This window comes from Pelecanus crispus, chromosome 4 (genome assembly GCF_030463565.1).
Source record: "Pelecanus crispus isolate bPelCri1 chromosome 4, bPelCri1.pri, whole genome shotgun sequence".
Taxonomy (NCBI): Eukaryota; Metazoa; Chordata; class Aves; order Pelecaniformes; family Pelecanidae; genus Pelecanus; species Pelecanus crispus.
The window spans coordinates 77,338,866-77,352,719 of NC_134646.1; the positions used below are offsets into that span (position 1 = coordinate 77,338,866).

The window sequence follows — 13,854 nt, forward strand, 5'->3', positions numbered from 1 at the left end:
GTGTTAAATGCGGCTGAAGATTAAAACTCAATATCAAGTAGTGTTAAGTTACAGGGAAAATCTATTCCTTTGCTGAGTGGAACAAAATTCTGTCAGATAGAGTGAACAGTATCATACGTAATATAAAAGAACCTCAATATACCTACATAGCTGGTAACAGAAGCTGAGTGATGTGTAATATCTAACTGCTAAAATCCTGATCCATATAGCAAAATTTGCTAGGTCCAAAGACCAAATCCAACCTTAGGCAGTCATTCCGGGATTAACAATGTTTAGTGCTTAGCCTGCGAAGTCAGACGGATTAGAAATAATACTAAATCAAGATGACATGATATAGGTTTTATCTTTTTAAAATTATTAGTGAAAATGTTCTGTAATTCTAGTTATAGAATACAACCTGCAGTGGCCATTCAGAGTCACCCTCTCCCTAGTTAATGTCTGCTGAAAACCTATGCTGCTTAGTAAGGATTCCTTATGCAGAGGAATCCTCATGTCAGGATTCCTTAGAGCCCTAAATGCACTAAAAGGACCTGCAACCTCTTATTCCCCACCCCTGCTAGGATTTAGTTGCTTGTGTTCGAAGTCAGCTCTGTTGCAGTGCAACTGTATAACATTGGATCAGACTGGAGTGAAGAGCTGTGTGAGGAAGAGCTATGAGAAGTCTTGTTGCGTGTGTAGAGTTTCCTCCTGGGAGCCACATTTAGGCTGATGCTAACAGCCTCTGTCCTTGCCTAAGCTGCACTGTAGGTATGCCTGCAAGGCAGTACCTTGTTGACCCTGCCTTGTTGACTTGGCTTCCTGGTTTGACCTCAGCCCTGACTTGTCACTACGGACTCATCTAGCAATCCCTGGACTGTTTGCTGACTCTGCTGTCTGTCACTGGATCTGCTCCGCTGCCTTGCCAGGGTACTATGGAACTGTGCTGCTGTCAGTGAGGACATTGCCCCTACATGCCTTGCTGTCACCCTCAGCTCCTGGCTCATCTTGCCTTGAGCAGCACACTCTCAGTCCTCCATATCTTGCTGTGATAGAAACGGACAGGTATTTTTATATACATATAAACAAGTTCAAGTACCAAATTTGGCATGTAGTTGACCACAAACCATTGAAGAAAATGGAGGCATATGAAATGATTTGGCTTAATATATACGCATCTTTTATAGAGGACACAGAAATAGATGTGTATTTGGGTCATCATTTATTCTGTCGAATCGGAAGAAATATGACAAGTGACCCTTATTGGACTTTGTGACTGGACACTAGCCAGAGTGCTAAATCAGAACACAATCACACTGTCATACAGTGTGCATCTACAGTAAAACAATGACTTTAATGTAGACTTTCATTCCAGTCCACTTTTCTCTTTATTTGTCAACCATATTTATAGAATAGCTTCCTAATGCCTTACAACAGATCCACTATTTTAGTTTACCTGGAGTTTACTTAATTATTTTTAATGTGGTTAATTATTCTGTAACCAGGGATGTGAAAAGTAATCTGAGAAAGCAGCACAATTATACCTCTTGAGCTCCTGTTCCATTTTCCGCTGATAGAGGGCACCCTCTCTTAAAATAGCTGCAGCATTTAATTTAATAGGTATATTGTCAATCTGTCAGGAAAGGGAATGTATATACTATAGTTAGTAATGTAAACCATAAAACAGAGTATAAAAACATTCCAATGGGTTAAATAAATCGACCTAAGACAGCATAAATTTTGCTTAAAGCATTCATCTAGCATTGATCAGACATTCACAATGAAATTGCATGCTGTTCATAAACACTCAAGCTGCTTAAGAAATCAGCAAAGTCCCCCAAGTGGATTATAAATTTGTAATGACTCTTGGACCATGTCAAATCCCATAGAATGTGTTCACTTCCTTTCATTTTTTTCAGTGCTCATATACATAGTGTGCAGGGATTCCATCTGCTTTGGACAAAGAAAATAAACTGCTTCTCTGAAAGACAGTAAGTTAGCCAAAACCATTAAAGTAAAACATAAGCAGTACCTTTCATAGGAAGGTGCCTAAAGTGTTTTACAAATAATCACTATTTTAACTTCAAAATATTTCCAAGACAACTGGCATCACCAATTGCCACGTATATTTTCTAGATAGTAGAAGTGAAGTACAGTTCTCAGTGACTTTTGGTGTAACTTGGATTAGATCCTGTGGCTGCTTTGCAGTTCTTCAAAGTATTGCATTAGGGCTAACTCCCAGACAGCCTCTAAATACTGAGGGAGGAAGGGAACAACCTCTCTGCCAGTTAAAAATGTGCCCTGCACAAGTAGGCTATTCAGAAAAAATATATCACCTTTGCAGGCACATGTAGTAGCCCTGATCTGAACCGAGGCAAAGCAGTGCTGGTGGGATAAGAACTGGGATCATTCCTGCAGAAAACAAAGCTTAGTCATGACACATTTGACCTAAATCCAGACAAGTTCTGTGTTCAGAATCCAAACGTGTATTTAAATTCCAAATTATCATCTCAATGAGTGGCTGAGAAACAGATGTACAGAATCACTCAACCTATATACTGCAAATATTGTATGCACAAATGTGTACTGCAGTCTCCTGAAATACATAAACTAACTGGGAAAAGGTTGTTTTATAATTGATATTATGTAGGTTGAGGATAACAAACATATGCTATCACCTAGAAATTCACTAAGTAGAATTACTGTGCTTTCCACACAGATGGCACATTTTAATGGACAAAAATTAATTACCTATCTGTTTCCTGACAAAATGATGATAACTTTTATTTAGGAAAAGAACTCAAAACAATGTATTTTATTTCTTTTGTTTGACTCACTATACTTACTCTTCTTAATGCTTAATGATGTCCTTCCTTCTTTTTGGTCTACTTTTCAACCCTTCTCAAAGTCTTCTGCATTATACGAACATTCCCGCTCCAGCCTGTATTTTATACACTATACTGGCTTAGAGTAGACATTTTCTCTGCCACATGTAGAAATATTCATATTTTTGGCAATTACCTGTGTATACAGATTTCATGTTCTGTATTTACTAACTATAATTTGGACAGAGAACTAAACTAAGAATGATTATGGAAATACCTTTAACTTCAGCTTCCCAGTTTATTAAACATAAATAAGACTGTCTGACAATGAAACAGAAATGTGACAGCCCCTATAGTCAAAATAACTAGGACTTCCAAGATATATGCAGACAGGTATAAGTAAAATAACTAAATAGATTCTTCCATGTCATGTGGTATCAAGAAGTTTTGAATTTTACTCGTTCTCTTTCTGTTGTGAGATATCTTCCCTTTTTTCAAGATGAGAACATGGAAATAATTGGGAAAATCACAGAACACACTAATTCTTGTGGAAAAACATTGTGTTCACTACTTCTACCTAATGAACACACAGTAGCTCACCAAAACCAATAAATATGTAAAGAGCAAGGCCTGATATGAGCAAGAGGCAGATGGAGACAGACTGATGATGCATTTGTACTGTCTCATTCTTCCAGTGAAAGGGACAAATAGATACTTTGTAACAGCAATGAACAATAATTGCTGCTGCACATAATAAATATGCCTGAAATGAAAAAAAATGTATTTAACATACTGTGGGTGTTCTAAAAAGAGGAAAGGAAAATACTAGTTGGTTAAAACATTATATAATTTCATTAATTTGAGGACAGATTATAATCTTATTTATAAATCTTGGATAAACCTTCCTCTTAGGATTTGTCTACTCAGAGTTGCACAGGCAGGAAGGCAACAGGAATAGAAAGTATTTTAAAAGTCATTAACAATATGCCTATCTCAGCTTGAAAGTTATAGCAGCATCCTGAGTATCACCTAACCAGCCTTAACGCAAATGTGTTTAGACGAGATAAAACTGATTGTGCCCTAGAGGAGATACTAGCAGGTGTTAGAAGTGGCCCTGGTCAATGCCATAAAATGCCAGATCCATATTTTTCTTTACGCAATTTAGGCAGATGGTTTGACTCACATTAGTCCTAAGATTTCAGTATTTTAAATTATCAGAAAAGGAAGTGGAATATACATAGTCTTGAACTAAGCCCATGTAATTACAGGTCAGCCGTGTTTGGGTTAACTATGTAAATGTGTAAATGTTTCCTGTTTTGTCTTTTCCCCCTCTTTTGAGTGCAGAAGGAACTGGGATCTTACTACTTTCCTGTAATTTAAATGCTGCTGGATTGTAAGCAAGCAGACTAAATAGGTGATACTATTATTAAAGATAATTTCAGTATGTGATAAATGCCAGATATGCTTTAGAAATGGTTGCCAGATGCCCAGTTCTCCAAGCAGGGAATCAGTCTTTCCAAAGTGTATATGAGCTGTAGTTTTAATACCTAGTTTTATACCTAGTTTTAAAGAGTAGGTAGACCTGCTCACAAGGTATTTGAGGTCACAATACAAGCACAGCTTCCACATGAAATTATTCTGCATATGAACTTGAAACAAATGAAAGGTGACAGTTTGAATGATGTAAGACTGAAGATTATCTGTAGTACAGTTATTGCAGAAATAAGAATGTGAGTATTCATGTGTTATACCGTTAAGGCTGAACAGCCCATTTTCCATGTTTACAGTTTTCTGATCCTTGGAAATCCTAGCAGAGAAGCAATCAGTATAGCGGATTTTATGACCTCAGTATGTGTCTAAAGGAAACAAGACAAACATCCAGACTGATTGTATATTGTGTCTCAGACAGTCATTAGCTGGAATGATTGTTCAGCATTCTTCAGGATCTCACTTTGAAACAGTGATTTACAGACGCAAGATTCTTCTGTCCCTCTGCCGAGTTCTTAAACCATGGGTTCACAATTCTTTTTTTTCCTGTGGACTGTTCTCAACCCTTACCATTTTACATAAAAACTTCTCCCTTTGGAACTGAAAACACTGTTAAGGCATTCTGGTTACATTGTGCAACTGCACACAACTTACCAGCCAGGGCCCCCAGGGAACCAACAGGTCTTAATTGCCCTGCCCAGCCTCACCTAGCACGGCCACTCACACCCTCTGCTCACTGGTCCAGGAGCCCCACTTACGCTCAGACATGGGCTTCAGTCCTTTCCCATTATGCTTCAGGTAATTCTGCTCCTGGTTGTCTCTCCAGTTCTGCCTCCTGCTCTCATGGACCTGGGTTGCTGTTGTAGCCTTGTCTCCCGACCGGACTTCTGGGGTGGACCCCAGACCTGACTGGTTGCCTTGCTTTGGCTAAGGACGACTGGCTGTCAGCAGAACCTGTCACTGCCGCCAGCCTTGTCATGTTCAGATACTGTGGCCTGGTTGGTGAGGGCACCGCCTGTGCTTTCATTACCTTTGGCTCCTTGTTTCTCATCCCTCCTGGAGTGGCCACACTCTCGTTGCTCCCTGCCCATTTCTTTGTGGATTCTTAATGGTGCATAGGCCAAAATTTATGAGCCATAGACCCAATCCATCCCATTCTCCTGGCCACAGAACTTGGTGTGCAAACATGGATTCCAGTAGTTTGCATCACCACAGAATCTGCATGTGTGTTTTTTACTCCAAAGTTTTCAAGTACATCTGACAACAGTGCCTTAAAGGTTACTCACCTTGCTTTGGATCTTTTGAGCCCGGAATGCTGGATTACTCTTCATACTGTCATGTGTGTTCTGCAGTTCAAACCAAAAATACATTATTTCATTTCAGAGACAGATTTGCAAGTACTCAGCAAAAAATATTAGGTATTTACCAAAAATCACTCTTGAATATTCATCTAGAGTAACAAACATGATCATAGGGAATGTATTTCGGAATTGTTTTATCCACAAAAACTTGCTATGTACACCCAGTTTAGTGGGAATATTTCATATCAAATGACCATACAAAGGTAGGTCCAAATATTGACTAAAATTTGTTGACTAAAATAATGCTAAACAAAGTAACAGTGATGTTTTGTTTGACTGTGAAATATTACCTATATACATTAATATATTCAGCTCTTAACTGAAATAGATATTGGGAAGACAAAATAGGTTGTCAAAGCACACTTCATGAAATTATTAAATAGTGGTAGAATTCTAGTGGTGGTTATTAATTTAATTTTATGGTGTTAGCTATAGATACTGATGTGAAAGTGTCTGGTATCATGGGGATGAACACAAGGAACAGAATATGCAGATGTGATGCTGAAATGAATATATTACATACATAGTTTGGTGACATAATTGTGAACTGGGAATCAACCAGAGCAAGAATTCTGTATGAATGGGACCGTTATTCCCTCAGCTTGGCTGCTCTGTGGCATAAAAGTTAATGGAAAAATAATATGTGGGTTTAGAGAAATATTGCCAGTTGAGAGTCTTGTTGGAGTAATATCACAGGAAGGCTGCTTGTCTCAAAATTAGGAGAATAATAAAGCAGCACCAGAAGTATAAGAAAAGGTGGTTGTGCACGACACATGCAAAGAGGCAAATGTTAGTATATGGGTGTGAAATGACAGTACAGCTATAGCACATAATTTCTAACCCCTAAATAAACAAAAATTTTCAAATACTTTGAGATATCTTTAAATACTCCAGTCATTTTTCATCTTCATACTGGGGGATTTTTAGGGAATGAAGTATTTTGTAGCATACCTCTCCCTTTTCAGGCTTCATGGTTGCACACCTGAACTGGTTAGCATTTGCTTTCAGGAGCAGATCCTAAAATTAAAGCAATAGCTTAAAGATTATGGTACATTTAAGTTCTCTAATAAGAATTTTCTGTCTTGAAAAGCCTTGCAGCCCAGACCAGTATATTAATTTGTTTCCAATGAATGAAAGCTTGACTTAGTATTTGTACAAATTTTTGTTCCTGATTAGTCTTGAAGTAGGCAAGTCTTGGTTTTCTACGTAGTTCTCTCTGGTTGTATCCTTTGCCTAGGGCATCAGGCCTTTGATAGGTGTGCCCATATGAAACCTGTTGCTCATCCAGAATTCAACTTAAAAGCCTCATGCTTATCTATGGCACATCAGTACCATAGGTAGTAAGTGTTTCCACATAGCTAACAACAACGGCTTTGGTTTTGAGTTAAATTAGAAGACTATGACCAGGGGATCTGAGCACCAGGGGCTGCTCCACTAGGCACACCCCTAACAGTCAACTCCATCTGTCATTTTAAAGGGGGAAGTACAGGCAGCCACATTTCTAGTATTTGGATATTTCTTTTGGTTGTAAACTCTAATCAAAGCTGTGAAACACAGACTAGATTTTCTAATGGCTTTCTGGACAGCAGCTGTCCTTAACATCAGTGCTTCCATAACTGGCTAGAGTATGGCTTTCAGGGTTCTCACTCCTTCTTACAGATGCTCACACATGGTACTTAGAGTGACAGCTATAGCTGCTGCAAAAATGCTATGAAACAAATAGCATTTTTAATGCATATTTCTTTTAGGACTGAACATTTCAGCTTGTTTAGCAAACAGTCTAGGGAACTGACCTTTGTAAATGCTTTGGATGCCTTTTATAACATTCCAGAGGTGACAAAAACTGCTGTTATTGCAGCTATAACTTCTGTGGTGGTTTTCCTTTGTTCCTTGTATTCATGCATTTTCTCCACTGAAGAATGTGGCAGGTAGTTACGTGATTTTGTAGTTGTCATAGATTTTTGACAATACAGGCACTGTGATATCTTGCCTTTCCTCCCCAGTTTTTCTAGGAAGTTTGTACGTACAAATAAGCACACAGACAAATAGGTGTGTGCTTTCTCCACAATATGGAAATAATAAAAGGATAAAAAATAATGTATTGTTTTATAATGAAATACCAAGCATAGGTAATGTGATGGGCCAGCAAAAGGAATGCAAAGCTTATCCCCCTAGAATTTATCACACGTTAAAGCATTTACAATAGTTTAGGAACAGAATCCAATGCCCCTTTCACAAGGACATGAGGAGAGCCCAGAACAGTGATAAATGGACTTGTACTGGCTAGTGAAAGCTAGAGTAAGGCATTTTCAGAATGGGGGTGGGAGAGTGCAGATAAAAAGGAGTCAAATAGCATGCCTTTTATCAAGCTTATACTGCTATTCGATTGGGTATGGTGATTGCAGTGTGGGGAGGAAGAAGGGAAGTGGAAGCTGACATTTAATTAATTCCCTTCCAAGGAGAAGACGACAACAATCTGCTTTAGCTATGATAGGAGCTAACTCATTGAATAGGATTCATATCAAAGTTTGGATCAAATAACTAGATCTGTTAATCTTTGTTTTTCCAGGCTCTCCCTTCTCCTCCTCTTTTAACACACAGACTGGGTACCCTGCTTTTTTACAAATCATGATGACTTCCCACTCTCTCAGCCTGCTAAAGGAAAGAGTATGGAGTCTGTACAAAAAAGAAGTCAGAGTCTGCTGGTATTTTAAAACAGTGGGTGATGACATGTGGTTCTTTATCAGTTACTATAGAAAACAAACAAAAATACTGAGCATATTTTGTATTTTGAAGCCTTAATTATTAAGTGAATACCTTAAATATCCACATGTCCTGTGGGAGTATAAGAGCCATCACACTATTTCAAGCTTGTGAAGAGAAGAAAGTAATCATGTTTTTGCTACCTTACATGACTACTTGCATAATTTCTCTCATAGTACTTGTACAGTGAATAAAAGGTGGACCATGTCTCAGACAATTAATAATAAAATAAGGAAGATGGAAAAAAGATGATAGAACAGAACAGAGGATACAAACTTCATGACTCCAGAGAAAGAGTCCGGAGCTATTAGGTGCAAAAGCAAATATGTTTCAGATAAAGTTCTAAGACTTGTGAACTTCAGAAGAAAGGAAAGACTAGAACAAGAACATCATACACTTACTTCTGCTTTTCGGCGATTTTTTGTTTTGATTTCTTCTAGTTGCTTTTTCTCCTTTGGAGGTTTGTAGGTGCTTCGAGGAACCTATATTAAAAGGCAATAATCTCCACAGTATGGGGTATAAAACATTCCAAGTGACACATTTTTGCAGGAAAAAAAAACCCCACCAACTTTTACCGTAGAACGGCTGCAGTTATTTTTTAACTATTGATTCTTTTCTATTAGTGCCAGTGTAGAAGACATGGACAGATTCCAATTAGCTGGGACCACCCAGGCTCTTCAGTCCTGTCCAAAGTAATATAACCCCTGGACAAAAGACCAGAAAGAAAGAGAAATCTGAAACTAGTACAAGAAAGTCTTTAGAAATAATAAATCCTATAGGCCCTATCGAGGGGAAAAAGAAGTTGCCAAAAGGGGAAAAGTTCTGTTTGCCATCTCATAAGCTTCATCTTCACAGCACTGAGAGCCAGATAGGGCAGCTGAATAAAGTTAAGCTGTGGAGCTCTTTGGCACCATGTGTGGTAGTAGCAACAAGTTACAAAGGCTGCAAAGAAGTTTAGGGAAGAGAAATCCTTTGAAGTTTACTAAATAGCCAGGAACTTCATTGTAACTAAGGAAGTCTTTGAACTGAAATGGTGGGAGTCTGAGAAGGCAGCTGGAGAAAGTGGCAGCTATGCTTTGTCCTGTCCCTGTAGTCTTCCTAGACATCTGTGTTTGGCCACTGCTGGAGAAAATACACTGGCCAAAATGGGCCTTTGCTCTGGGCTACTATGGCTGCCCTAGTGTCCTTGTAAGGGAATACCACTGGAGGTCTAGATGGAATATTTGGAGGTAGAGGACTGAGAGGGCCCTCCTAGCATTAGTCAAAGATTTGGGAAAGCACTCACATGTCAGAAAGTGCTACAGATAAAATGACCAGCAAAGATTTATAGTGTGGCTGTCATATGGATCAAGAGGAGACTAGGGACTGTAAGCTTTTGAGTGAGGCTGAAAAATCAGAGGGATGTGAATATTTGCTTGAGCAATAAATTTTGCCCAGAAGCAAACTCTGAAAAAAGACTGGATGACTCCTTCCTACGTGGGTGAGATAGTCTGCCAGTTTACTGGACATCTGCTTAAATATTTATCTTGCTAAAAATGTTCTAGCTCAATTAGAAGGTACAGAATTAATTCAAGAATTAATGGGAAAAATCTATACTCTGTATTGTGCTGGAGGTCAGTTTAGGGAACACGGGGATCCCATCTAGCTTTATTGGACTATATAAAGAGCTATGCTTTGAAAACTCATGAATCTGATGTACTTTCCCCTGCCTTTGCTATTTGACATCATTATCTACAGGCAAAACAACTGCACAAACATAAGCAGCTAGCAATTAAATGCACTGGTGAGACTGCTCAAGTATTTTTGTGAGCTTTTTAAGTGAAGCAGAAGTCGAAGGATTTCCCAGCAGTATCTAAGAATTTTTATTATGCTTTTATGAATGGAGAAATTAAAGCCCAGAGGATTTGCAAAGGGTTGCACAGGCAGTGACTATCAGTTTGTTTCATTCTTCTTCCTAGTCATGTGCTTTACCTGCAAAACTGTACTCATCTGCCAGTGTAAGCTGAAAATCTCTCCTCAGAAACTGCTATGCTTATTCCAAGTAATTTAAGAGGGAGACTTTTCAATCAGCTCTGTTGCAAAAATGATCTCAGCCTTGTAATTTAGCCCTTAGATACCATGGTGATGAGTACCAATCAGACAGACAGATAGACAATACAGCAATTACCCAGTTGCCGGAAGAGGATGAATAAGTCACTATAAGTAAATTGTAAATTCCAGCGACAGGGAGATCAAAAAGGCCAAACTGTACCTACTTAATTCTAATGTGAAAAAAAGGGGGCTGCGGGTAAGAGACACCAACCTTACTTTTCCTCTCCAGCCAGCAGTCAGGCTCACCTGTGTTTTCTGGATATCCTTTTACCAGAGGTTTATTTAGGGAGTAGGTACCACAAGAAGTTTAAGGAAGAACAAAATGAATAATCACTTGAACTTTGGTAGTCATCACTCTTCTATTTTTTTAAAGTTACTGTCGTAAGATGGACATGGGCAAGTTAATGCAATGCTATTGTATTGAGCTCCTATTTTTATACATAACAAGATCATAAAGATAAATATATTGTTGGGTCTATATATTTGCAAACAAAATCCTCTGTATTGGCCAAATTAATTCACCCATTTAATTATTTTAAACAATCAAGCAATTCCACTCATGAAGCACAGCTGAAATAATACGGAAAATGTCTAGAAAATACACTAAATTTGTCTGAATGATGTTACAATAACATCTGAGTGTGGCCTTTTTTTTTTTAACTACATTATTGGTTTATAGAAAATCTAAAAATAAAATAATTGCATAACATTATTATTCTAGTACAGTGGTGATAGTAAAAGAATGGATTTTATTTGTAACTCAAGACTGAGATATCCAAGGAAGTTAAATGTGTCCAAATCATTTTGCATGTTATCAGGTTTAAGCACCTGTCTCCATTTTTTTCCTTTGCAAACTTCAAGCTAAAGCACTCATTTTAATTTGTAGAATTGCATTTATGAATGTGTGTATGCATATGTGCATGCTTGTGTGTGCATCCATGTGCTTGTGTGCAAAGGACAGCGGAGAGAAGAATTTATAATCTTTAGACCAAGTATTTAGAGTGAAATGTTTCATTATTAAATTTCAAAATGAAAGTGTTTTCCCTTTCACTTAGTGTCCCTCATTTCTGATGAATGTTTATGATGATGAATGATTATCCTAACCTTCTAGGCCTATGTTACTCCAACGAAACTTTCCAAGGTCAGTGGAGAGTCCCATCTCAATATAGATCACTGAGTAAGACAACCACCCTGCCTTCTGCCATAAGCCACATCTCCAGTCCTCTCCTGTGAAGGAAGTATGTGTATGTATTCAGTGTGCAGGACAGCAGTGCCATTCCAGCTCCTGACTCAATGTATGTGATACATCTCACCTTACCTTGCGTTTTATCTCTACTATAGAATATAATGCAACCTAGCAGAAAGAAATACCCAAAATAATAATCCTATTAATCAGAACGAACAAATTTCACCATAGGGATGCAATAATTTATTAGTAGTCATTGCTCAAAATCCAGACACCTCTGTGTGAATTCATACAGCTGTTTCAAAGTCGAGCAGTAACTACGCCTGTACTTGTTACTACGATAGTCCCTGCTAACAGGCCACATGACAAGTTCTTTGACAGATGCATGAGAACCATGAGAAAAGATGGATGTCTCATAAAACTAACAGCTTTGTGAGAAAATGGATGAGAACATTTCTGCAGCAGATTATGGGATGTAATCTGGAGGAGCTTTATTTCTGTGCATTCCTCTCAATTACATACAACTCTCCACCATACAGTAGCCAAAACTATAGCCTGCTCTCACTTTACCAACTCTTTCTTGCCATCTGGGCTGTCTTTTCAGCCTGTTCATTTCAGGATCTAAAATGGTGATACTGGCAACAAGATGGCAAATTGAAGTGAAGCCTAATTTGCTGAGATAGGTACAGAAGCAAACACAACATATGTCACTACTATGCTAATGGTTTTAGACTCACACAAGCTTTTAAATTTGCAGACTTGGCCAGAATGTAAACCAAATTTAGTAAAATCCTAACACCACAAATGAACTTCAGTAAATGCATCTGCATTAAAGCAAATTTATTCTAAGAGGGGCTGCACAGCATAAAGGTACTAAAATGACAGCAATATGACTCATTCCTATACTGATTAAGTAGTTATTAAATGCAGTTTTTCAGAGCCTGGTATTAAGCTGTTTCAATGTAAAATCCCATTAACTGTATAACATGCTACCATTAAATTGCTCTGCCATCCTAAGATGTGAATGGTTTCTGAGAGCATTCAACACATGTATTATTTAAAACCTGAAGTGCTAATACAAGGTGGCAGATAATGCCCAAAACTATGACTTTGAAGCTCACTTCCCACAGCATTTAAGTATAGATGATTTTGGAGTCTTTATTAAGTTAGTCACAGCAGCTTGGTCCCAAATCGTGTTTGCCTTACCCCAGTGAGCTAACTTAAAACCAGTTGTGTGTCTCTGATATGTACCAGTGTAAATGAATCACAATCTTAGGCAATGAGTAAACTAAAAGCTGAGCATTTCAAAGATAAATCTAGTCTCATTTATACATCAGCAATAAATTTAAACTGAAAAACCTTTAGAGATTAGGCATTAATACAAATAGAAAGGAATAAATTCCACCCTCAAGGAGGAGCTGCAAGCCTAGAGTCCATCTCACCTCCATTGAAATTGCTTTGCCGTTTATTTTGATGAGAGTTCATCTACAAAAAACCTAAGTTTATAAAAAATTTTCATTTGAATGTTCTTTCTTACCTGCTTCAGTGCATTATCCCAAGCAAACATCTTACAAATCCAAGGAATACCAGAAACACTTGTATCAACGCTGTCATCAATTCGTACCCATTGTATAGTTCTACCTCCAAAAGTCACAAAACAACTACAGGAACCAACCTGTTCCCTTTCCTTTGTTTGGCTTACAATTTGCTTACACAACATTCACTGAAATGAAAAGAATTAGTTTGGGTTCTTTTTAGAAATCTGACCTTCAATAACACAGAATATTACAAAAATCCTTGTTGATCTGTAAAAGGTAGTAGATTTTCTACAATTATTTTTAAAGAGACTATTAACTCCCTTACTATGATTTTGTGCACAAGCATACATAAACCTTAGTATCTCTCAAAGCATAAAAAAACTCACAGGTGGCCTTTTTTCCAGTAGTGGTATTGGCAGAGGTACAGGAGTGGCACGTGGTTTGGGTACAGTCAAATTAAATTCCTTTGGCTGAGTGACCGTTGAACTCTTGACGGTGGTAGTACGACTACTTAATGTATCTGTGAGCTGTTCAATCAGTTGCTGTACTTTTGGCTGCCATCTTCAAATAAAAACAGATTTTTCAATTGTTATTTCATTTTTTTCTTTCATACAAACTTCCATGCA

The 13,854-nt window shown here is 38.0% G+C and overlaps 1 protein-coding gene across 1 annotated transcript in view; it reads right to left on the reverse strand.

Annotated features, from left to right (window-relative positions):
* Positions 1-13,854, reverse strand: part of CFAP99 (cilia and flagella associated protein 99) — a 59,343-nt gene that overhangs the window by 20,252 nt on the left and 25,237 nt on the right. The window contains exons 6-10 of the mRNA XM_075709658.1: positions 13,615-13,789; positions 8,815-8,895; positions 6,602-6,667; positions 5,576-5,635; positions 1,521-1,609 (exon numbers count right to left, since the gene is read on the reverse strand). Of these exons, the coding sequence (XP_075565773.1) occupies positions 1,521-1,609; positions 5,576-5,635; positions 6,602-6,667; positions 8,815-8,895; positions 13,615-13,789 (471 nt within the window). The remainder of the gene's footprint in view (positions 1-1,520; positions 1,610-5,575; positions 5,636-6,601; positions 6,668-8,814; positions 8,896-13,614; positions 13,790-13,854) is intronic.